Source organism: Eublepharis macularius, chromosome 17 (genome assembly GCF_028583425.1).
Source record: "Eublepharis macularius isolate TG4126 chromosome 17, MPM_Emac_v1.0, whole genome shotgun sequence".
NCBI classification, from domain to species: domain Eukaryota; kingdom Metazoa; phylum Chordata; class Lepidosauria; order Squamata; family Eublepharidae; genus Eublepharis; species Eublepharis macularius.
Window position 1 is genome coordinate 13,747,985 of NC_072806.1, and position 22,168 is coordinate 13,770,152.

The 22,168-nt window shown below is 46.6% G+C and overlaps 1 protein-coding gene and 1 long non-coding RNA gene across 7 annotated transcripts; one reads left to right on the plus strand and one right to left on the minus strand.

Moving 5' to 3' along the window:
- Window positions 1-143: 143 nt before the first annotated feature.
- On the minus strand, window positions 144-21,067 carry CDA (cytidine deaminase). Of its 5 annotated transcripts, XM_055002032.1 has the most exons (6): window positions 15,647-16,319; window positions 10,482-10,651; window positions 9,174-9,403; window positions 6,811-6,922; window positions 5,401-5,458; window positions 144-2,761 (listed from the first exon to the last, which is right to left on the minus strand). In XM_055002032.1, the coding sequence occupies exons 2-6, from the start codon at window positions 10,493-10,495 to the stop codon at window positions 2,648-2,650; spliced, it is 528 nt and encodes a 175-aa protein (XP_054858007.1). In that variant the 5' UTR covers window positions 10,496-10,651; window positions 15,647-16,319; the 3' UTR covers window positions 144-2,647. The 5 variants fall into 5 exon arrangements, with proteins under 5 accessions (XP_054858007.1, XP_054858010.1, XP_054858009.1 ...); XM_055002035.1 differs by lacking the exons at window positions 10,482-10,651; window positions 15,647-16,319 and adding an exon at window positions 21,017-21,067; XM_055002034.1 differs by lacking the exon at window positions 10,482-10,651 and having other exon boundaries at window positions 15,647-16,315.
- Window positions 801-13,249, plus strand: LOC129345054 (uncharacterized). Of its 2 annotated transcripts, none has more exons than XR_008598430.1 (3): window positions 801-888; window positions 2,652-2,816; window positions 10,967-13,249. It is a non-coding gene; the product is annotated as an uncharacterized LOC129345054 (long non-coding RNA). The 2 variants fall into 2 exon arrangements; XR_008598429.1 differs by having other exon boundaries at window positions 2,652-2,776.
- Window positions 21,068-22,168: the final 1,101 nt, after the last annotated feature.

Here is a 22,168-nt window from a genome sequence, read left to right on the forward strand (position 1 = left end):
ATACATTCTGTTATCTATATTCTATTATTGAATAATATATAGATTATAGAATAACAACAGTGTGCTTATATAGTGCCCTTCCGGACAGATTTGTGCCACAGATTGCCCTTCGTTATCATTATAAAATAATATAAAAAGTCCAATAATATGAGATTGCCCTTTATTGTTGTTATAAAAATGTATATCCATTGCAGGCATCAAAGCAGCTTAGAAAACACAAGGCATCATAAATATATACCCCTGCACAGATCCTCAGTTGTTATAACCCCTCCGCGCAAACCATGGGATCGTGCTGCGGCAACTTAACCCTAAGCAACTCTATTCAGAATTAGGACCCTTTTTATTCAATGGCACTTCCTCCCAGTCTTAGGACTACAGCCTTATTCTAGAAAGTAGCTAGTGCAGCAGTTTACTCTGTGTGTGAGTGTACTGAATTTGTATATTTATCAGCTTGTTTGCAAAAATATATATAATGAGAGATTGTCCTTACTGTTATTTTTAAAATGTATATTCAGCTGGCAGTTGGCAGCTTAGAGACAGCAAGACGTTATAAACAATTTAAAAATGAAAACATCACTCAATAGTGAATCCTTCCAAGCAATAATCGAAACCAAGTTAAATTCAATAAGCCCGTTTTTAAAAATTGACAGCTGGTGTTCTCTGCTGGACACAGCCCAGTTAGAAGCTATAAAATCTTCATGAGTGCACAATTGCAAAATATACCACAGATGTCCTCTTAATGATAACACTTGTTCATCAAGTTTAGACAGACAGTCCATGATGATGCACAGTCCATGGTTGCCGCCCAGCGCTGGAATTCTCTCCCACTGCATACTCGAGAGTCCAAACTTGAGTATAAAACAGGATCAGATATGTATACTTCACAATGTAAGTCATTTATACAGATAGATATATGTATGTGTGTCAGCCTTAACAGAAAAAAAATCAATGCAGAAACAACAGAAAATGACGTGAAAGAATCGTGGGTTTGTTTTGCACAAGGGAGAAGCAAAATAGAAACAGGATTTCTTAAGTCAATAGGGAGAAGAAATAGGAACTCACTTTTGAATTAACAGGATCAGATAAAGATCATAGAAAATCCAGTAAAAGAAACATCAATCCATCCTAAGATTAAAAAACAAAGTCTTAAGCTGGTGCCAAAATTAAAACAATGAGGGGCTGTGTGAATCCGAGGACGGGAGCCACCACTTCAAAGGCCACTTTCAGTGGTTGTCATTCACCTCACCTTGGACAGTGGGGGCACTGAAGTGTACCATCAATCTAAAATAGTAAAGCCCAGTGCATGATAGGTCTTTTTTTATTCTGCTCCTCCTTTAATGTTGTGTATGGGGAATGTGGAGGTTAAGCTCAAGTTTGAAAATGGAATGATATGGAATATGCGTGCCAGTTTCATCTCAGACTCCAAAACACATAACACATTACAATTTATTTTGAATTTTTTCTCTCCCTTCCTGAAAATAAGTGTGGAGGTCATGCACACTTGTGCCTTACTTTGCCTTTCATTACTGTCTGTTATGATAATTTACTGATGTTTTGCAGGATCGTGAGTTAGTAAGCATCATGGAGTTAGTAGTTCCATAGCCTCGTAGTTCTGATCACAGTCAATTCAGGAGTTCAGATCCGGGCCTTCCCAGCCGATTTCATTCAGCAGGGAAAGGATTTAGGGGAGAAAAAGTTCCACAAACTGTCTTTGCATGATTTGCTGAAGTCCCTGATCTGATGGAGGCATTTGCCACGGGATGAATTTCTCTGGTACAAATGTTAAACTCATCCCTAGCCTAACAGGAGCAAGAATCAATCATTTGTATTCTCTTTTGGTTGAAACTGAACGATGGAACTAAGGCATCGTTAATAACAAACATGTAACTAGCAATCTTTAATTATCGGGAAATTAGCTTGTTATGTGGTCCTGGATGACATTTCATTGAGTTAGTGATCATAATGAGAATGTTGCGCTTGGGACTGATAATGCAGCACACCTTCCTTCCCATATGCAAGAAACAGAAACAAATAAAGCCTGAGTGAGAGAAGGCAGGAGCTAGCTAAAGCAATCACCCTGCCTACCCATCTGCACTGCCTGCTTTGCCTCCACTGCTGCTGGATGTCCACATGGGAATGCAATGTTTAAATAGGTCACACGTGGTGTAGAGGCAGTGTTATGCAGTGGGTAGAGTGTTAAACTAGGATGGGGGGTGGGTTTCAAACTCCACTTGACTGTGAAGCTCACTCCAGGACTTTGGGCCAGAGCCACACTTTCTGCCTAACTTACCTCGCAGGGTTGTTGTCAGGATCAATAGAGGAAGGAAGAACTGTGTTTCTTGCCCAAAGTAGATAAAATATGATTGGAAGCTCATAGGCCATTCTGGATAGTGATTATACAGTCAAGAGAGGCACAGGTTGAATTGTATATGTGTAATACCATATTTGAATGGCTCGTATGGCTGTGAGGAGTTGGGCGGGGAGATCAGTACACTTGGTCCTCCTTGCCCTCCATTACACGTAGGAAAGCAATCAAGGGAAGGATCCCTTATTCAATTTGGCCCAGTGGCTACAGAATGAATTTGAAATACTGGGCTGGAGATAAATCTCGGAGGCTCTCTAATATGCTTCTTCTCCCTCACCCTCCTCAGGACATTTGCAGATCTTCTGGTCCAAACGAGTAAGGCAGAAGTTCTTCTAAAGTCTTCACTATGTACGTCCCATCGGATTTGGTCAAATAGAGGTCCCAGTGTTTGCCAAACTAGAAGAGAATCACGTGAGAAAAGTGTCTTAAAACTTGCATTTGCAGCAGGAATGTAAGTGGGGGGGGGGGGAGAATCACTGCTGTGTGAATTGTCAGAGGAAGAGTTTGTACAGGATTGCAGCATATGAAAGCATCTGGGGAGCTGGATTTGTTTCCTAGGGTTGCCAGCTCCAGGTTGGGAAATTCCTGAAGATTTGGGGCTGGAGCCTGGAGGGCAGGGTGTGGATAATGGAGCTCAGTGGGGTCTAATGTCTTAGAGTCTGCCCTTCAAACATCTATTTTCTCCAGGGGAACTGATCTGTCCATAGCTCCAGAACCCGTGTTTGGATCAGCACCAGCACGTGTCATCTTGTAGGGGACAGTCTCTGGAGTTCAGGACTGTGGTTTTTGGGATGATCCAAAGAAAGTTTTGGAGCGCAGAGGGCTTAAATCTTTCCCAGTTCCTTAGTCACAGCTGTTTCCAATACAAGCTTCTGGGAGACAGTCCAAATAGGAGGTCATAGCTCCAGAACCAGTCTGTGAATCAGCAACAGCACATGTCTTCTTGTAGGAGACAGTCTCTGGAGTTCAAGGCTGTGTGATTTGGGGTGATCCAAGCATTTTTTTCGGGTGCAGCTACCCCCCTTTCTGCTTATTGATTTGTTCTGGGGGCACCCTACATTGAAACTGTTAACTCAAGAACTGGGCTTTGTAGGAGGACCCAGTATATGTCCACTTAGAGGGCAGAGTCTGCTGAATATAGCAGTGTATGATATGTGCTGCTACAAAATTTATTTTGGGGAGCAGAGCTTTCCAGTTTCCCCCAATATCTGTTTTTGGCTTTGCAAATAAGGAACTAGGAACTGGGAACCAACTTCAGCTTCGTTATCTGGACATCAGTTGTAATTCCTGGAGATTTTCAGTCCCCACCTGGACGCTGGCAATCCTATTTTTCACCAGTGCTTTAGATTCCCATTATTGGAATTCGATCAGATATTTACAATACTCTCAGTATCTTTCAAATGCATCCGTTTTAATGCGCTCCTACTGTTTTAGTTCTCTTTTAAATCGCAAATAACAAAAATATAAATTAATAGGACTCCCTGTTGCTGTTAATGCTGTTACACTTGAGGGTCTGATGGATATTTTGACACCGTTTATCATATGCTTGCCTGCATGTAATGGGAATGTTAAGCTGCCAACCACACCAGATATAAATATTTTAAACATTCAAATAATTGATGAAACTTTAAATGCAATCCTAAGCAGAGTTACACCCTTCTACACTCATTGATGTCTGCTAAGGATTCTCTCCTTAGGATTGCATTGTTAGCACCACACACACACAAATTGCCACCCATTAAACTGTAACCACCTGGTAAATCAGTGAAAACTCACCGATGTAACCTTTGCACAGCAGTAAAGAACCTCCAATGAACCATGCTGGATCAGACCAAAGGTCAAATGAACACATCAAGGTCAGTATTGTCTACTCTGACCGGCAGTGGCTCTCCTGAGAGGCAAGCTAGAAGTGACAAATTACACTTGAATGGCATGTGAACACTCATATGCATTCCTCCCTGTTCTCTTGCGCTCCACTCGATCACATAGCTCTCCATCCCGTGTCTGTGCTTGAACTGGTTCTATGTGATCACGTGGAGCTCAAGTGAACAGGAAGGGATACATGTGAGTCTGTTCATGTGTCATTCAAGTGTAATTCGTCACTTGTAGCTTGGCTCTGAGTCTCACACTGAGATCTTTTGCATCATCTGCTACCTGATCCTTTTAACTAGAGATGCTGGGGATTGAACCTGGGCCCTTCTGTGTGCCAAGCAGATGCTCTACAGCCCCTCCCCCAGTTCCTCTAGTCCAACATCTCGCTTACAGGCCAGCTTCTGGGACAGCCCCAAGGAAGGCACGGAGGCAACAGCCTTCCTATTGTAAGTCCCCAGCAACTGGCATTTAAAGTATGCAGCCTCTGAATATGGAGATTCAGCTTTCATAGCCAATACTGGGCCTCTCCTCCGCCATGAATCTGTCTAATCCCCTTTTAAAAGCCCTCTTAAGCCGGTGGTTATCATCCTGTTTTGCAGCAGTGAATTCTCTAAATGAATTACAAGCTCGTTGAAGAAATATTACTTTGGTCTGTCTTGCAGTAGCAAAAGGCTGTATCTGTGATTACCTAATGGTAAACTTAATTTTCTTAAAAAAAAGAAAAGAAAAAAAAAGCATAGAGCACATAGACAAACTTCCTGTCATTCCCGTCTAGCTGTGGGTGTTACGTTCTGTCAAGTCACTTCTGACCTATGTTGACCCTATGAATGAAAGACCTCCAGAACGTCCTACCATTAACAGACTTGCTCAGATCCTGCAAACTGGAGGACGGGGCTTCTTTTAGTGAGTCAAGCCATCTCGTTTTAGGTCTTCCTCTTTTCCTACCATCTTCCACTTTTCCTAGCACTTTTCCCATCTAGTTACATTTCATGAAAATTGTTCAGTTTTATTTTTAAAAATTATTTCGGGCTTCTAAGAGTTTGCAACGCATGCCTCGGTTGGGAGAACAGACAGAGATTAATCACAAGTAATGTTGCTCGGGTTTTGCAATGAAAGAAAGAAAAGACAAGACAAAAAGGGAAGAAAAGAAAAAACCTGTTTACCTCTCGGAGCACTTGCCTGCAGGCCCCGCAGGGCACGATGCATGTTTCTTGCTTATTGCTGTTGGGACAGAATAACAAGTCAGAGTTCAGGAGCCTGTCTACAAAATACGCTAATGCAATGAGTCAAAAAAAAAGGCAGCAAACCAACAAACGGGCTGGACATTGTATTCTGCGGGTCAGCAATAGGATTCTGCACATCGGGTGCTTAAAGGGGGATCCACAGAGCGGCTCTGGGAAGGGCCTATCACCACTTTGGGAGTTGGGATGGAGCAAAGGAGGGGCTCAGAGTAGGGTTGCCGGCCTCCAGGTGGTGGCTGGAGATCTCTCGGAATTATAACTGATTTCCAGGCAATAAAGATCCATTCCCCTGGAGAAAATGGCTGCTTTGGAGGGTGGATTCTTTGGCATTATAACTAGCTGAGGTCCTTGCCCTCCCTAAACCCCACCCTCTCCAGGCTTCACCTCCAAAATCTCCAGGAATTCCCAGCCTGGAGCTGGCATCCTTAAGCGGCTCAGGGAGACCCAGCAGAATAGGGGAAAGTGGGGGAGGGGGCAGCAGCAGGCAGCATAGGACCGGGGATATTCCGACCATTCCTGCCTGTTTCCTCTCTACCTGACCATGTGATTTTTAGCCTATGCCTGACATTCATTGTAATATAATTGGGTAGTGTGTTTGGTATGGCACTTGGCGGGGGGGGGGGCACGTTCAAATCCCCATTTTGCCATTTTCACCAGGCGACTCTTTGTGAGATGCTGTCTCTTGTAACTTATTTTGCAGGGCTATTGTATGGACAAGAGGTGAAAAGCCTATGTGAACTCCTGAGAGGAAAGATGGTATAAAAATGTGATTAATAAAATAATATTTAGGTTGAAGCCTGTCATGCAATGACTTTGAAGTAAGTCAGCAAACTGGAACAGGATCAGGCTGCTCATTTCCATAGGGCAGGGGTGGGCAAATTGCGGCCCGAGGGCCACGTGCGGCCCGCTGTAGAGTTTTTTGTGGCCCGCCAAGACAGTCAGAAAAATCCGCCTTGAACCGAGATTTGCAGCTATAGATGATATGAAATTAGCACAATAAATAAATTGAATAAAACTACCACTATTTTATTTAATTTATATTTATTGATTTTTATGATACAATTTATACCTTTTCTGAAATGCAAAGTTGACTAATGAATGCAATCATTTTAAAAGGTGCGGCCCTCCGCTAACCTCCGCTCCCACAAAGTGGCCCCCGAGCCAAAACAATTGCCCACCGGCTGCCATAGGGCACTATAAAAATCTGGGATTGGCTACAAATTGTATTAGTTAGTCTCTCCTCTGGGTTTTAATAACTGGAAGGAAGGGCTTGACCTCCCTTGGTAGCATATGAAGTTGCTTATCCAATGTGAAAATAGGATGCGTACCCACCTAGAAATGGCAATAGCTCGAAATTTTCTATATCCTTCTGACACTGCCTTCTGGATGGCTGTACGCTCAGCACATATACCCATGGGATAGCTTGCATTTTCAATGTTGCAACCTGAAAAAAAACTAGGTCATGTTCAGGTCAGTTCTCACCTGGCCAAACCTTAGAATCCCTATCACTGTTGACAGCGAAGCCTCCCACACTGATTGGCTAAGCTGCTGTGATGTCATAGAATGTGCAGTTGCTTACAGCACTAAGGAGTTTGTAGGCCAGCTTCTGTGAGGGTGGGAAAGTTGTCAGGTTAACTAGGATTGAAATCTCACTGGGACCTACTGAGGACTGTAAAGAGCATTATAAAATTCCAAACAATTAATAAATAAATCAAAGTTTTCACATTAAGATATCAGAATTCTTTCTTTTTTTTCTTCCTCCTTTGAAGATTTAATGCTCAGCCCCAACAGGCTACACTTACAATGCTTTGGATGTAAATATATTTATTTAAACAATAAACAGTAAACATAAATGATAAGAAAAGACACAACAATCTAAAAACCAAACTAACAGTACATATAAACATGAAAAAACAAACAGGAAAAGCAACTAAAAATAATAATAAAAAGAAGATACAAAATAGAAAGGTAGAAAAACAAAAAAACCCTAAACTACAAGTAGAGTTCCAATTTTCTCCATGACAAATATATATCATTTTCAAAGTCTCACTTATTCTTTGTTAAAAATATGAGCCCTCTTTTTTTCTATTGTTCCTGATTCTTAATCCATAAATTCAGATATCATCAAATCATTGTTATCTATTTCATATAAAAAGTCTATAAACCATTTCCATTCAACCATAAATGTAGATACCGTCCTTTCTCTAATTGGTGAAGTAAGTTTTGCCAGTCACGCAAACTCCCTACATTTACAGTGCTTTGGGAAAGTTCTCATGCTCAGACTTCGGTGAGTCTCCAGGATGAGATTGTTTTACATTTTTATGAATCTGTGACCATCTCTGCAATTTGGGAGAGGCAAAGAGGAAAGAATCAAGTTGAACAAAAATAAGAGAGTCCCAAAATTTGGGGAGCTTATTCATTCGTTAGTTTTGTATTTGTTAAAACAGGAGTGGGGAAAGGGACCAAACAGGACGTGGGGAGCTAAAATGGAAGATCGCGCAAAGTGCTGGATGAAAATGATGTTAATTCACATTCCCAGGACACTAGGCCGAGGCCTTGGACAGCTTCCCAAGCAAATCTCAGTTCTTAACAAACACGAGGAAGAAAAAGGCTCTCAGAAACTTTTAGGTGGGCAGTTCCTTTATATGTGAGGGCTGGCCTTTCCTCAGGTCAGCTTTCGTACTGTCCAAAGTCCAATCAATATTTTTAACTGCTTAATGGTTATATGGGGGCAGGGGGCAGATGGGGGAAACCGGCAGATCTTTCTTCATCTTCAACCCTTCCCCTCATGACTCTTGATTTTGCCCCCTCCCTCCCCGATCCCAGGGCTGGCTTTATTTCCCATTTTGGAGACAGCAGATAGAAAAATGAGGATGAAAAATGGCAGGAGGAAAGGGAGCCGTGGGGAGAATTTGCAAGCAGGGGAAGAATTAAGTTCTCCATTCCTGTACATTCCTTCCTCCTCCAGATCGCTCACCCATCCCCAGTGCCTGCATCAGCTTTCCAAGGCAAGCAAAATTAGGAACTAACTAGTTTTTTGGTTGTTGTGGGTTTTCCAGGCTGTATTGCCGTGGTCTTGGCATTGTAGTTCCTGACGTTTCGCCAGCAGCTGTGGCTGGCATCTTCAGAGGTGTAGCACCAAAAGACTCTTTTGGTGCTACACTCTTTTGGTGCTACACCTCTGAAGATGCCAGCCACAGCTGCTGGCGAAACGTCAGGAACTACAATGCTAAGACCACGGCAATACAGCCTGGAAAACCCACAACAACCATCGTTCTCCGGCTGTGAAAGCCTTCGACAATACAACTAGTTTTTTGTCCTTGGCTGCCACCATGCCCCCTCCACATATGTGGCTCAAGTTTTTCAAGTCTGAAGCGTGAGCCGTCATCTGTGGCTCAGTTTTTAGTAGACTTGGCATCGTCCAGGCGGGGCCTGGCGTTGTCCCAGAATTACAGCGGATCACCAGGCCACAGAGACCGGTTCCCCCGAGGGCAACGGCAGCTTCATAGGGTAGATTCTTTAGACTCGTACCCCTGCTGATCTTGCGAACTCTCCCCAAATTCTGCCTTCTTCAGGCTCTGGCCCCATATCTCCAGGCATAACCCAAGCCAGAGTTGGCAACCTTAGTTGTTAGAGGTTATGAACAGGTGAGAGAGCTGGGCTTCAGCAGCGGGGAAGGTTACGCCTTCACTTACCCAAGAAGATCTTGCCATCCCAAGTCAGGAGAGCGGCCCCCACGGGGAAGTTGCTGTAAGGGCAATATGCAAACTTCTTTGCTTCTTTGCATGAGTCCAAGAGGAGCCGGACCTGATCAGGTTGAACTGCTGAGCTGGCTCTGGTCGGATGAGTATCCGGAGAGGGTCTGTGTTGCTCTTGAGCCATTCTAGGACTTGGGTGTGTTCTCACATCGCCTCTTAGCCCGGAGCTAGAAGGAGAAGAGCTTACTCAGAAAAGACTGCCGTCACATCCTTCGGTATTTCTATGTGGCACTACACTTGAGAAGCATGTGCTTCTGTGACCCTCTTCCCTAACATGGACAGAGACTAGGCAACAGTATGTGTGTACCTGCAAGTGGGACAGAGCCCATCCAGGTTCGTAAAAATCCTAGTTAATTTTCCCCGAGTGAAGTGCTCTGATCTTTGATCTTGAGCCGTCTGTATGGCCCATCTACAGACAGGGTGTAAGGCCTCTTTTGCTCCCTCTGTGATTGCTCTCCCAGGGAATAAAATCACCGATGTTTTGGCCTGCCAAGAAGTGTGGACAGCTTGTCCCCACGTGCTCCGTCTTTTCCCTTGTGCGCCTCTGCCCTTCTCCTCTCTGCATCTGTGGCAATATTTGTTGCTGCGGAGAGAACAGAATCCAGGGAGTGGCGAGTCCGTTGGCCGCTGGTTCTGGAACTCTGACCGACCGGGGAACAAGGTTATGCTTTCAATTACTCCGGCTATTTTTGCTGGCCACGTTCTCAACAATGTGATGTAAGGAAGCCCAACCTCCCATCTCCTTTTCAACTCAATGCCAAAGAGAAGTTTGGAGATTCCAGAGCAGCCGAGTTTGGTGGTGACCGGGAATTTGAATAAGGCCTTTTTAGAATGCTGATCATAAGCATTCTTGGAAGAACAGGTCTGCAGTGTGTGAGTGTGTTATAATGGCAAATAACACCCTCCCCGTTAGATGCATGGCAAATTGGGGGGGGGGGGCATTGACCCACTATAGTTGTGGGCCCACAAATATCTGCAACAATCCCTAGCGCTACGTATATATATATAAATGAAGATAGAGATTGCTGCAAACAGTGAACGTTGTATTCACTGTCTGAATGTGTAAAGAAAGCTGAACTAATGGGAGGGGCTGTGGTACAGTGTTACAGCCTTGGCTTTGCATGCCGAAGGCCCCAGGTTCAATCCTTGGCATCTCCAGTTAAAAAGGCCAGGCAGTAGGTGATATCAAAGACCTCTTCCTGAGGCCCTGGAAAGCTGCTGCCAGCCTGTATAGGCAATACTAACCTTGATGACTCCATAAAAAATGGTGGAAAAGATCCCGTAGTTACCGCCTCTCACATGGCCGTCTTCCTTGCTGCTAATTCCCCCCACAATTCTCTTATTCGCAAGGAGACCAATTCAGGTAACAGATGGCCCGAGCTTCATGACTTTCACAATTATCTTGGAGTGCTGAGCTGGGAAGAGGGTTATTATTTGAGCAACATGGGGAAAGGAGGCACAGTCTTGCAGTGGTAGAATGGACTATATCCCAATTTTGAACCTTCCATTGCATTTTTTTTTTTAAAAACCCTCACTGCAAAGAGAAACAGACAGCACAGGGAGAAAAATTCTACCACCTACGGATTCTCTATTGCGAAAAGGGTTCGGGCTTGGTTTTTTTTTTTTTTTTACACAAAAGAGAACATCCCAAATATGACCTACCGCTTGCTATCTGAAGTGGAACAGAACATTCTATCATTTCAAGTCTTTTCAAACTTATTTCTCTGCAGGGTCTTCAAAGCAGATCCACTGAGACGAATATATTCTCCCGGTTCCTTTGGAAGGCGATTCGCATTGAATATGATGTTAGTTTATCTCCTGCTATTTCTTGTCGGTAACATATTAGGCAACCTGCTTCTTAATACATACTTGCGTGTTGTTAACGGATTCTTTAATGTGTAACAGATGGCCCTTTGGCATACTGTAGATTCCAGAGCCTAACAAAGAAATCATTCAATCACAGCCTCTGAATGCTCCCTCTTCTTCCTTGCGCAAGGAGTATTGCACACCTGAGAATTCTCTGGATCTTCACACTTCATTATTTTCCATGTTTGTTTTTTCCTAATATATTTATACTCTGCCTATCCAGATTACATCCAAGATGATTCAGAGCAAAAAATAGGACATGGGGGGAAGAAAGTGACATAAAAAAACAAAGGCTAAAACCGGAGTAATTCAGCAATATGACAACGAACAACTTAAAAAGCCTATTGAAGCCTAATTTGTCTAGGAAGTTTTTCTCCTGCCTTTCTACCAAGGAACTCAGGGTAAACCCTCCTCGTCTCCATTTTGGCCTTGCAACAGCCCGGTGAGGGAGGAGTTAAGTCAGGACCACCCAGCAAGCTTGTAGTCTGGGATTGGATTCCAGGCCTCTCAAATAATAGCCTTACACCTAAATCAAGGCCTCAGAAGAAGATCTCAGTGGATGAGTAAAGTCATAAGTGGACCGTCCCTGGTCCCTGTCAAAACTTTAGGACATGCCACATGGTCTTTGGCCTGAGCTGGTCTAGTGCTGTGGTGCCGGGGGAATGGAAGCATAACCCACATGGTTTCCCCTGTAGAAATCACACACATTCCAGTGCTAGAGAAAAGACTGGTGGCCGTTACAAACCTGTCATTTTCCCCTGTAACAGCTAGGGTTGCCAATAGACTTGGAGAAAAATGTCCCTTTAATAGAAACTTAATGTGTGGAAATGGGCAGAGGAAGCTTTTCAGAGCATGGGGATAAAGAACATCACCTGATAAATAACCATTAAATCTCTGTTAAAGGGGCAGGACTTTTTTTCCTCCAGGCAGTTGGCAACTCTACTCCCACCTATTTTATCCTCGAAACAACTCCATGAAGTAGATTAGGCTGAGATTGAATGACTTGTCCAAGGTCACCTGGTGAGTGTCCTCATGGAGTCTTTCTACACGAGACACCTCAGCACATGTTTGTCAAGTGTAGGGAGATGCAATGTTAACCGGAAAGTGTAGTTTAAAAATAGAGCCAGCAGAGATCACTCCTCAGAGGGTTTGTTAATTTCATTGTTGCCTCCCAGAAGGTTCTGTCAATTTCACTTCTCCAGTCTAAAACTGTGTGGGATCACAGTAAGAGGGCAGCGAGGAATGGAAATGGGTTGGAGCTGGCTTCCAGAGCCAGGCTTGGATGTGGAGAGGTTATAACGGGCTGAAGTTTCCCTTCTGGCATTTCACAGCCTCTTCCCATAGCTCCAGTGTATATCAAAGCCTTTGCCATGCTGACAGCTCTGTCTTTTCAAACTACCCTGCCTGGCTAACTTTGCATCCCCTAACACATGTCCGTCATGTGTCAGACTTCTTGTGTAGAAAGTCTCTGAGTGGTGATTTGGACCCTGTTCTCTCCTGTCAATATATCTATGGCCCCATCTGTGGATACATAGAACTAGAGACTTGTGACCATGGACAGACAATACCTATCTTCCTACAAACCTGAGAAAAGCCAGGTTTGCAGAAAAATTTGAAATCCAATTAAAAATAGACTGGGAGTTAACCCCCCCCCTCTCAAGATAAAAGTAGTGTCTGTAGCTTTAAGAATGCCTTCTGTGGCTGTTACTAGGCAACCACAACAGTATTGCCTATTGAAGCCTTAAGAAAAGGCAAGGGGCAGGGCCCTTACCAGGCCTCTTTTGGCCTTTGAGGGAGGACTCATTGGGCCAGATCTGCCCAGTGACTTGATAATGTATATTTTGCATGACTCACTCAGGCCCAGATGCTTGCTACTGTTCCAGAGCAGCTAATCCACAAAAGCCAGTGTGGTGTAGTGGTTAGAGTTTCAGACTAGGATCTGGGAGACCAAGGTTTGAAACCCAGCTCTGCCACGAAAGAGTGACCTTGGACCAGTCACTCACCCAGTGTAGCCTACTTCTCAGGGTTGTTGTGAGGATAAAATGGAGAAGATAAGAATGATGTTAAGCTGCTTTTGGTACTTTTGTGGAGGGTATAAATGAAATAATTATAGCTGAAGATGGGAGGGCAGATAAAAGGTAGGTTCATTGGTGAGTGGGAAGGAGAAAAGAAAGCAAGGAAAGGTTGCCGGGGGGTGGGGAGAGGAAATATGTGGCAAGTAGGATATAGGGGAAAGGGAGGTGCCCCCAGCAAGTCTTTGTGGGTTCCCCACCGAACAACTGGGCCCAGCCCAATAGTGGGCACTGCACAACGGGTAGAGGCTACCAAAGGGAGGAAAGGAAAGTAAGAAAGCTGAAGACCGAAGAGGACAGATAAAAGTAGGTTGTCTGGTGGGTGGGAAGGTGAGCAGGAAAAGGGGAGAGGCTATGGGGACTTTCAGGAAAGGAAAAGAGGAAATAGTGAGGGAGGGGATCCTTGTGGGTTCCCCCACTTGTCACATTCTAATTGCTACTAGCTCGTGTGCGGAAGCGCTGTAAGACCCAGGTCAGATCTTTGCCTGAAAAAGCGTTGCATCTATCCTGTAAATTGTGGCAACAGCAGCACCCGAAGAACCTACAAGGAGACACCAGCTCACATCTATGAACTCCACCAGGTTCTGTGTGTTCCAGCATCATCACATGGTGCCACCGGTGAACCCATGGGGGCCACCAAGCATCTGATGAGAGCTGATGTTAAGAAACAATGTAAGGTGCAGAGTCCAGGTGAACCACCAGGTGGCGCGTTTGAGTAACTTTTTACTTAAGCCTGCGTTGTGATTGATAGATGCATTGTCTGACTGGCTGAGGTGGAAAATCTGTGGCATGTCTTAGCAGCAGATTCACATGGTCAGTTTCCCCAGCTGTGATCATTCTATAAAGGGCACTATCAGCTGTATTCCTGTGATTGCAGACAATGATGGGAAAAGTGTTGGGACAAGAGAGGGACATGATATATGGATGGCTCAATCCAACAGAATGGTGCAAGCAAATTTTGCATTAATATGTTAAACAAGTTCAACAGCTGAACATGTCCGCACGAAGTTTGCAGCATCTCTAATGCGATGATCTGACGTGAGCTGATCATTGGTTCTGTTCGGTTTGCCATCGAATGACTGAAACGCCTGCCAGACAGGTTTACATCAGGGTTTTTTTGCCAAACGCTGCACGCTTGAAAACACTCAGAGTCCAAACAGATTGGTAGCCATTAACGTCCACTAAGAACGGCTAAGTAAGATAATCACTGATCGGTAGGAGTTTTTTTTAACTTGACTGGTTTATATGCCGATGTCACCTCCAGTTTAAACCAGAAGTGTCAAGGGACGTTCTAGCACTTCTCAAAGACTCTATGGTAAAACGATAGAGTTTTTGGTAAAACTGTAGAGTTTTTGAGAAATGCCATAGCACCCCCCAGTGATGTGTTAACATCGTTTCCAGGTTCAGGGGGAATGACGTCAGGGTGTCACCGGCAATGTCAACACATTTCTGGCGCTGTTGGGAAGTCAACAGTCTCCACAGCAGGCCTCCCACTGGTTGCAAGGTGGGACCTGGCAGCCCTGTCTATTGCATATGCATAATTTCAGCCATATTTACCCCAGAAGGAAGTCCATCTTTTGGGTCAAGAGCTTTGGTAGTTCAGGAGGAGACTGAAACGGAGTGACTGGGACAGGCCTGAAGCCACACTGTGGGACAATCTGAATGGAGGACTTCCAGCACAGACAATATAACCAGCTTCCTCCCTTTACAGCACCGTTGGCTTTGCTAAGGGACTTGGAGTGGAAGGCTAAAGCCTGATTGTGTGTGCCTGCATTTTCTGCTCATGCCAATGGCCCTTTATGGATCAAGACTGGCTTCTTTTGGCCTGCCTAGAAAGGAACAAAAGTGCCCTTCATTATCAAGCCAGGTTTGGATTCCTGCCACGACACCACTCAACAAGCCAGGATGGATAACGCTCCCTGTGCACGGCTGGATGTTCGGACAGAGAAGACGAGCTGACACAGCGCCAGAAATATGAGAGTCTGCAGGTGTGCTTAGGTTACCCAGAAGGAAGGCCTACAATGAATTCCCGCAGGCATTTGGGTTCTTCCTGCGGCTGGCTGGCTTGTGATTGATGCCTGTTCTGACAAGCCGGAGTCTTTGAGGCTGGTCTGTAGGGGTGTGTAAAAGTCCCCCGTTTTGTTCCTTTTATATATTCATGTGTAGTTCTTTATGTTCAGTTTTCTGCTTTCCACTATTGGTTTTGCAGATTTAAAAAATACTGTATAATACCTTACATGGTTTTTATATTGATATTACAGTTCCAGAGTGTTTGACAATGCCGTCTTCCTTGCTGCCCTCCTCCCCTGCACTGCAGAAGCAGGCACCGTCCCCAGGCCCTGCAGCGCCGCCTGTGTTGGTACAATGGCTGAAGGACCTCCACTGAGCCCCAGGCTGCCTTTTCCATCAGAAAGGCACCTATGCCCACTCCTGGGCAATGACCGCCCCCCTCCGGCCTGGCAGCCAACTCACCTTTCTGCAGTGGCACAGGCAGTTCAACTTCAACCAGGCTCAAAGGAGGTCTTGGCAATCCGGGCGGGATGAATGTAGAAACCAAGCTGCTGAGGAAGCCACTGGAGAAGTTTCGGAAGCAGCAGGGGCGAGCCAGGCAGAGAGCAGAGACAACGCCCTGCCTTGGGCTGAGATAGAGCGGGTATAGATGGGAGATTGCAGAGTCTTCCCAGCCCGCCCATCAGATAGGCTGGGGAAAGGGCCACTCAGGAAGGCTGGGTGGGAACTGGGACAAAACCCAAGGAGGTGGGAAAGAGGAATTGTTTAAGAGTAGGTTCCTGTGAGGGATGAGGAGGAAGCCCAGGGAGAGGCAGCTGGGGCATGCTGTCACTTGATGGGCAGGAGAAGGAACAAGGTGGTCCCTTCCTTGCCTGAGGCCTGTGGATGCCTGTCTTGGGAAGCTGGCAGGACAGAAGATGATCAACAAGGGCGCCCGTGAGGGAGCAGCCTCACACAGCAGTGGAGAATGCAGGCATGGGTTCCACCATGAGGCAACCCTCTCCACAGCCACTCACCCTGTCTGGGAGGACTAGAGGGTGACTACTACTCCACCCACCACAGTTAGTGCCTCTGGTGCCTATACTTTCTCCAATAGCCATGACTCACAAGGAGACCACAACTCGTGAGGAGAGAACGACCAGCCCATTGCCTGCCACAGATTTTGCCCAGTTTGGACACTGGCTGGGGCAGCTCTGGTCATGGACCTTGGTCAGGCTTTGGAGGGTGGCCTGGCCACCCCCTCACACTGAGTCAGTTGGGCCACTCCACTGGACACCACGGCCAGATCATCTCGGAGACGCTGGTTCTCCTTGACCAAGCTACAACTGAACGACAACATCAGTGAGTTCCTAGAAACATTCGAGAGGACAGTGAAAGTCAAAAGAGCAGCGGGCCTTTACCTTAGGGCCCTACTTGTAAGGAGAGACCCAGGCAGCCCTCAAAGCACTCCCCAAAACTGAGGGAACACATTACAGCACATTGAAAACTGCCATTTTGGACCAATATGAATCCTCCCCTGAGACCTACTGGCAGAAGTTCAAGTCCATCTCTTACCAGAAGGGAAAACAGCCACAAACCTGTGCTCTGGCCTGCGTTCTGCAGGTTATAGAATCATAGAGTTGGAAGGGGCCATACAGACCATCTAGTCCAACCCCCTGCCCAGAGCAGGATCGGCCTAAAACATCTCTGACAAGTATTCATCCAGCCTCTTCTTGAAAACTGCCAGTGAGGGGGAGTTCACCACCTCCCTAGGCAGCTGATTCCACTTTTGAACTACTCTGACCGTGAAAAAGTTTTTCCTAATATCCAGCCTTTGTGCATGTAATTTAAGCCCATTGCTTCGCGTCCTACCCTCTGCTGACAACTGGAACAGCTCCTTGCCCTCCTCCAAATGACAGCCTTTCAAATATTTAAAGAGAGCAATCATGTCCCCCCTCAACCTCCTATTCTCCAAACTAAACATTCCCAAGGCCCTCAGCCTTTCCTCGTAGGGCTCAGTCTCCAGACCCCTGATCATTCTTGTCGCTCTCCTCTGCACCCTCTCGATTTTGTCCACATCCTTTTTGAAGTGAGGCCTCCAGAACTGCACACAATACTCCAGGTGTGGCCTGACCAAGGCAGTATAGAGAGGGGCTATGATCTCCTGCGATTTCGACACTATGGCCCCTTTGATACAACCCAAGATTGAATAACCTTTTTTGCCACCGCATCACACTGACTGCTCATATTTAGTTTACAGTCCACTCTTACCCCAAGATCCCTTTCACATATACTACTGCCCAGAAGTGTATCCCCCATCCAGTATGTAATACTGTGCACTTGTCTTTGTTGAATTGCATCCTATTCACAGCTGCCCACTTCTCCAGAGTATTCAGGTCTTGTTGAATTTTAATTCTATCTTCTTGGGTGTTTGCTACCCCTCCCAATTTGGTATCATCAGCAAATTTAATGAGCAGCCCTTCCACTCCTTCATCTAGATCATTGATAAAAATATTGAAAAGTACCGGGCCCAAAACTGAGCCCTGTGGCACCCCACTGGACACCTCCCTCCAATCTGATGAAACGCCGTTGACCACCACTCTTTGAGTGCGGTCCTCCAATCAGTTCCCTATCCACCGAACTGTCCTATAGTCCACTCCACAGTCTTCCAGTTGGCCCATCAGAATGTCATGGGGGACCTTATCAAAAGCTTTACTGAAATCCAGATAAATCATGTCAGAGTTCCCCTGATCCAGTAAGCTGGTCACTCGATCAAAGAAGGAAACCAGGTTGGTCTGGCAAGATCTGTTAAGAACAAAACCATGCTGACTTCCCCGGATCACTGAGCGGTCCTTCAGATGCTTACAGATTGATCCCTTTAAAATCTGTTCTAATATCTTCCCAGCAACAGAAGTCAGACTGACCGGCCTGTAGTTTCCCGGGTCATCCTTCTTCCCTTTCTTAAAGATTGGGATAACATTCGCTCTTCTCCAATCTTGTGGCACATCCCCAGTCCTCCAGGAGGCCTTGAAGATGATGGACAGGGGTTCTGCAAGTTCTCTAAAAAGTTCTTTCAGCACTCTTGGGTGCACCCCATCCGGCCCAGGGGATTTGTATTCATCCAGATGCCTCTCCACAACCTCTCTGTCAATGTTAATTAGCCACTCAGGTGTCCTGCCACATTTTCTATTATCTCTAGATGTGCCTGAGTTCTTCAGGGAGAAAACAGAGGCAAAAAGGTCATTAAGCCTGTCTGCTTTTTCTCTGTCCTGCATCAGAGTTTCTCCATCTACTCCCAACAGCGGTCCAATTGCCTCTTTTACCTTGTGTTTGCTTCTCACGTATCTGTAGAAGTTTTCCTTATTGTAGCGAGCCCTCCTGGCCAGACCCAGCTCGTACTGAGCTTTGGCCTCTCTGATGGCTGATCTGCAGTACCTAGTAACCCTCATATACTCCTCTTTAGAGGTCTGTCCTTCTCTCCATTTCCTTTTTCTCCCTTAGCTTATTCTGGAGCTCTCTGTACATCCACATTGGTTTCTTGGAGCCCTTACCATGTTTCTGTCTTGCTGGGATAGTGAGGGCTTGAGCTTGCAAAAGCTCATGTTTGAGAAGGGCCCACCCTTCACTCGCTCCTTTCCCTTCCAGCACACTCCCCCACGGAATTACTCTTATCAAGCCTCTGAGTTCATCGAAGTTGGCCCTACGAAAATCTAACCTACGAGTCGGGCTATGAACTTCCTTGGCCCCCCACAGCAACTGGAATTCAAGGAGGACATGGTCACTTCCCCCTAAGGTCCCCGCCACCTTCATCTCATCTACCAATTCTTCCCTGTTGGTTAATATCAAGTCTAGTATGGCTGAGCCCCTTGTAGCCTCCTCCACCTTTTGAAAAAGGAAGTTATCAGCCAGGCAGGTCAGGAAATTGCGTGATTCATGACGCTTTGCTGAGCCTATCTCCCAGCACACATCGGGGAAGTTGAAGTCACCCATAATTACAAGGTTCTGATGTCTGGATACTCTACCAATCTGTTCAAAGAGGGCAGCATCCATTTCCTCTCGCTGGTCAGGTGGTCTGTAGCAGACTCCAACAATAATACCCTTTGTCCTTCCTCCCCTTATTTCTACCCATATACTTTCCACTGGGCTGTCCGCCCCATTCTCCATAACTTCTTAACAATCAAGCCCTCTCCTCACATACAACGCCACTCCACCTCCTCTTCTACCCTTCCGGTTTTTCTTGAACAACTCATACCCATCCACTAGCACATTCCAGTCACGGGAATCATCCCACCAAGTCTCAGTAATTCCTACTATATCGTAGCCCTCTGTTTGCAATAGAAGCTCAAGCTCTTCTTTCTTATTGCCCATACTTTGGGCATTGGTATATAGACACTTGTAGCCTTGTACCTTTCTTTGACCTTTCCTACCCAGGTGGGTCCCCACTGTTTTCACTTCGTCATTGAAATCGCCATTTCAATCGTCCCCTTCCCCTTGCGGCATCAGTTTAAAGGTCTCCTGATGAAGTTCTTCAGGTTCGTTCCAAACGTTGTCTTCCCTGCCCTTGAGAGGTGAAGCCCATCATGTGCTAGAAGGCCTTCTCTAAGAAAACCTATCCCATGGTCCTAAAACCCAAAGCACTCCTGCCGGCACCACCAACTCAGCCAATGATTCACCTCAAGTATGGTCTGCTCCCTGCGTGCTCCTCTTCCTGTGACTGGAAGGATAGAAGAGAATACCACCTGAGCCCCCAATGTCTTCAACTGCCTTCCAAGAGCTTCATAATCCTCTTTAATTCTTGCAACAGTATTCGCAGCCGTGTCGTTCGTTCCCACATGAATCAGCACAAACGGGTACTTATCAGCAGGCTTGATGAGTTTCGGCAGCCGGTCGGTAATATCCTGAATTCTGGCCCCCGGCAAGCAACACATCTCTTGGAATAGGGGATCTGGCCCTGAGACATGGCGTTCCATACCCCTGAGCAAAGAGTCGCTGACGACTACCACCTTCCATTTTTTCCCACTTCCATGTGGCCCCATGTCCTCTGCACACCCTCTTCCAGATCTTTGCAGTTCTCCTTCCACTCTCATCTCTGTCACCATCTCTAGCACTTCAAAACGATTCTTGAGCTCAAGTGGACCAGAGCATCTTCTTCGTTGACGTCTTCGGGTTCGTACCGTAGATCTGAGAGGAGGCTCAGAAGGGAGATCGACTCTTTCTTCTCCTCCTTGACTTTCCTCTTCTTGGCTGTGCGGAGCCCCCAGGCTGTTGTCAATAAAATCCTCTCCCTCCTTGATCTCCTGAAGGGTGGTGATCCTCTCCTCCAGGCTCTGAACCTTTTCTTCCAAAACTCTGACCAGCTTACACTTCTGGCAAGTGAACTCTGTCTTCTCTTCTGGGAGGAAAACAAACATGGCACACTCCATGCAGGTGGCTGCGAAGGGGGCTTCAGTAGACATGATTGCTGTCCAAATATATATCCAGAGTACCAGCAGAACCAGTATACCAGCAGAGTTTCAGGTCTCCCAGGCAGATCCCAGCCGAAGAGCCACAGGCCAAGAGCCCTTTAGCTCTCGCCCTTCGGCTCGCACCTCTGGCGAAGAGGAGCCTTTTGTTTCAAAAGGTCCCTTCCTGCCTAGGCCAGCAGGGCCCCAGGACACTAGGGGGCGGGGCTTGTAACCAAGAGCAACAGCAACCAGTAGCAAACAACAGCAATTCACTCAGCCCCCAACAGCCCCATACGGAACTTAACCAGAACCACTCTCTAGCAAGCTACCAGAACCACTCACCCTCAGCTTCTCACACAATAGCTAGGAAAGGCCAAGGGCAGAAGGCAGAAAGACAACAACCCCTTACCTTCTAGCAGCAGCTCTCCACCATGTGCTTTTGCCTTAGCCCAGGTGCTTCCACTCTGCCTCTGGCGAGGAGGAGCCTTTTGTTTCAAAAGGTCCCTTCCTGCCTAGCCCAGCAGGGCCCCAGGACACTAGGGGGCGGGGCTTGTAACCAAGAGCAACAGCAACCAGTAGCAAACAACAGCAATTCACTCAGCCCCCAACAGCCCCATACAGAACTTAACCAGAACCACTCTCTAGCAAGCTACACAGAACTCACTCACCCTCAGCTTCTCACATAGTAGCTAGGAAAGGCAAAGGGCAGAAGGCAGAAAGACAACAACCCCTTATCTGCTGGTCTGGGCTTCTTTGGAGGAAGGCTGTCAGCTGGGTCAGCTGGATTGGGAAGCATGGAGTGGCAGGAAGCTGGGGATTTGGACCAGCAGCAAGGTTGGAGCGGGACTGCAGGACTTACGCCTAATGGACTGGTTGATCCAGCAGTGCAGCTCCCTCAGGCCTCGGCCTAAATAGGCTGAGGGCTAATCAGGTTCAGCTGCACTTGCTGGCAGATGCTAGAGCTCAGGCGGCTGTGCTGGGCTCTGGCCAGGACCCTGCGAGGAAGTATCACAATGTTTTGGTCTGAGTCTGCAGGGAAGTGACGTGCTGCCAGCCTTAGACTTCGCCTCCCTTGCGCTACTTTCAACTGGGCCTTTTGCCGCTGCCCTTCCTGCAGCGTAGAAGAGGATCTTGAGGGGCTATGGGCCCAGGTTCATGTCCTGCCTGATGGGGGGCCTAGTGGGGGATCTCTGAGGTAGGCAGCAAGGACTCGCAGGCTCTGGCAGAGCGGTCTCTGGCGCTGCTGTTGCATGGTCCACTGGTGCCTTTGCAGCCTCAGTTCCTCCTTGGGCTCCCTTCCTCTCAGGTCCTCCTTCCTCAGGCGTCTCCTCTAAGCCATTCAGGTCAGAGCCACTGAGCTGGATGCATGACACCTGGATAATGGGGGAGGTTAACTCTGCTATTTACCTTATAACCCCCCACATGCTCCAGGTTACTCTTAGCCCTGGTACGAATGCAGGCCATATAGCACAGAGGTTAAATGGCTGGGTTTTGAATCAGCACTCTGCTGGTTCGAAACCCACGACTGCCATGAGGTCAGCAGGTCGCCTTGGATCAGCCA

Coding starts and splice junctions, on each gene's coding strand:
- CDA (XM_055002031.1), bottom strand. CDS start 10,927: ATGTTCTGTTCCACTTCAGATAGCAAGCG. Junction 5,459..6,810: donor CGAGCTATTGCCATTTCTAG/GTGGGTACGCAT, acceptor CTGTCCCAACAG/CAATAAGCAAGAAACATGCA. Junction 2,762..5,400: donor GCAGGCAAGTGCTCCGAGAG/GTAAACAGGTTT, acceptor ATTCTCTTCTAG/TTTGGCAAACACTGGGACCT.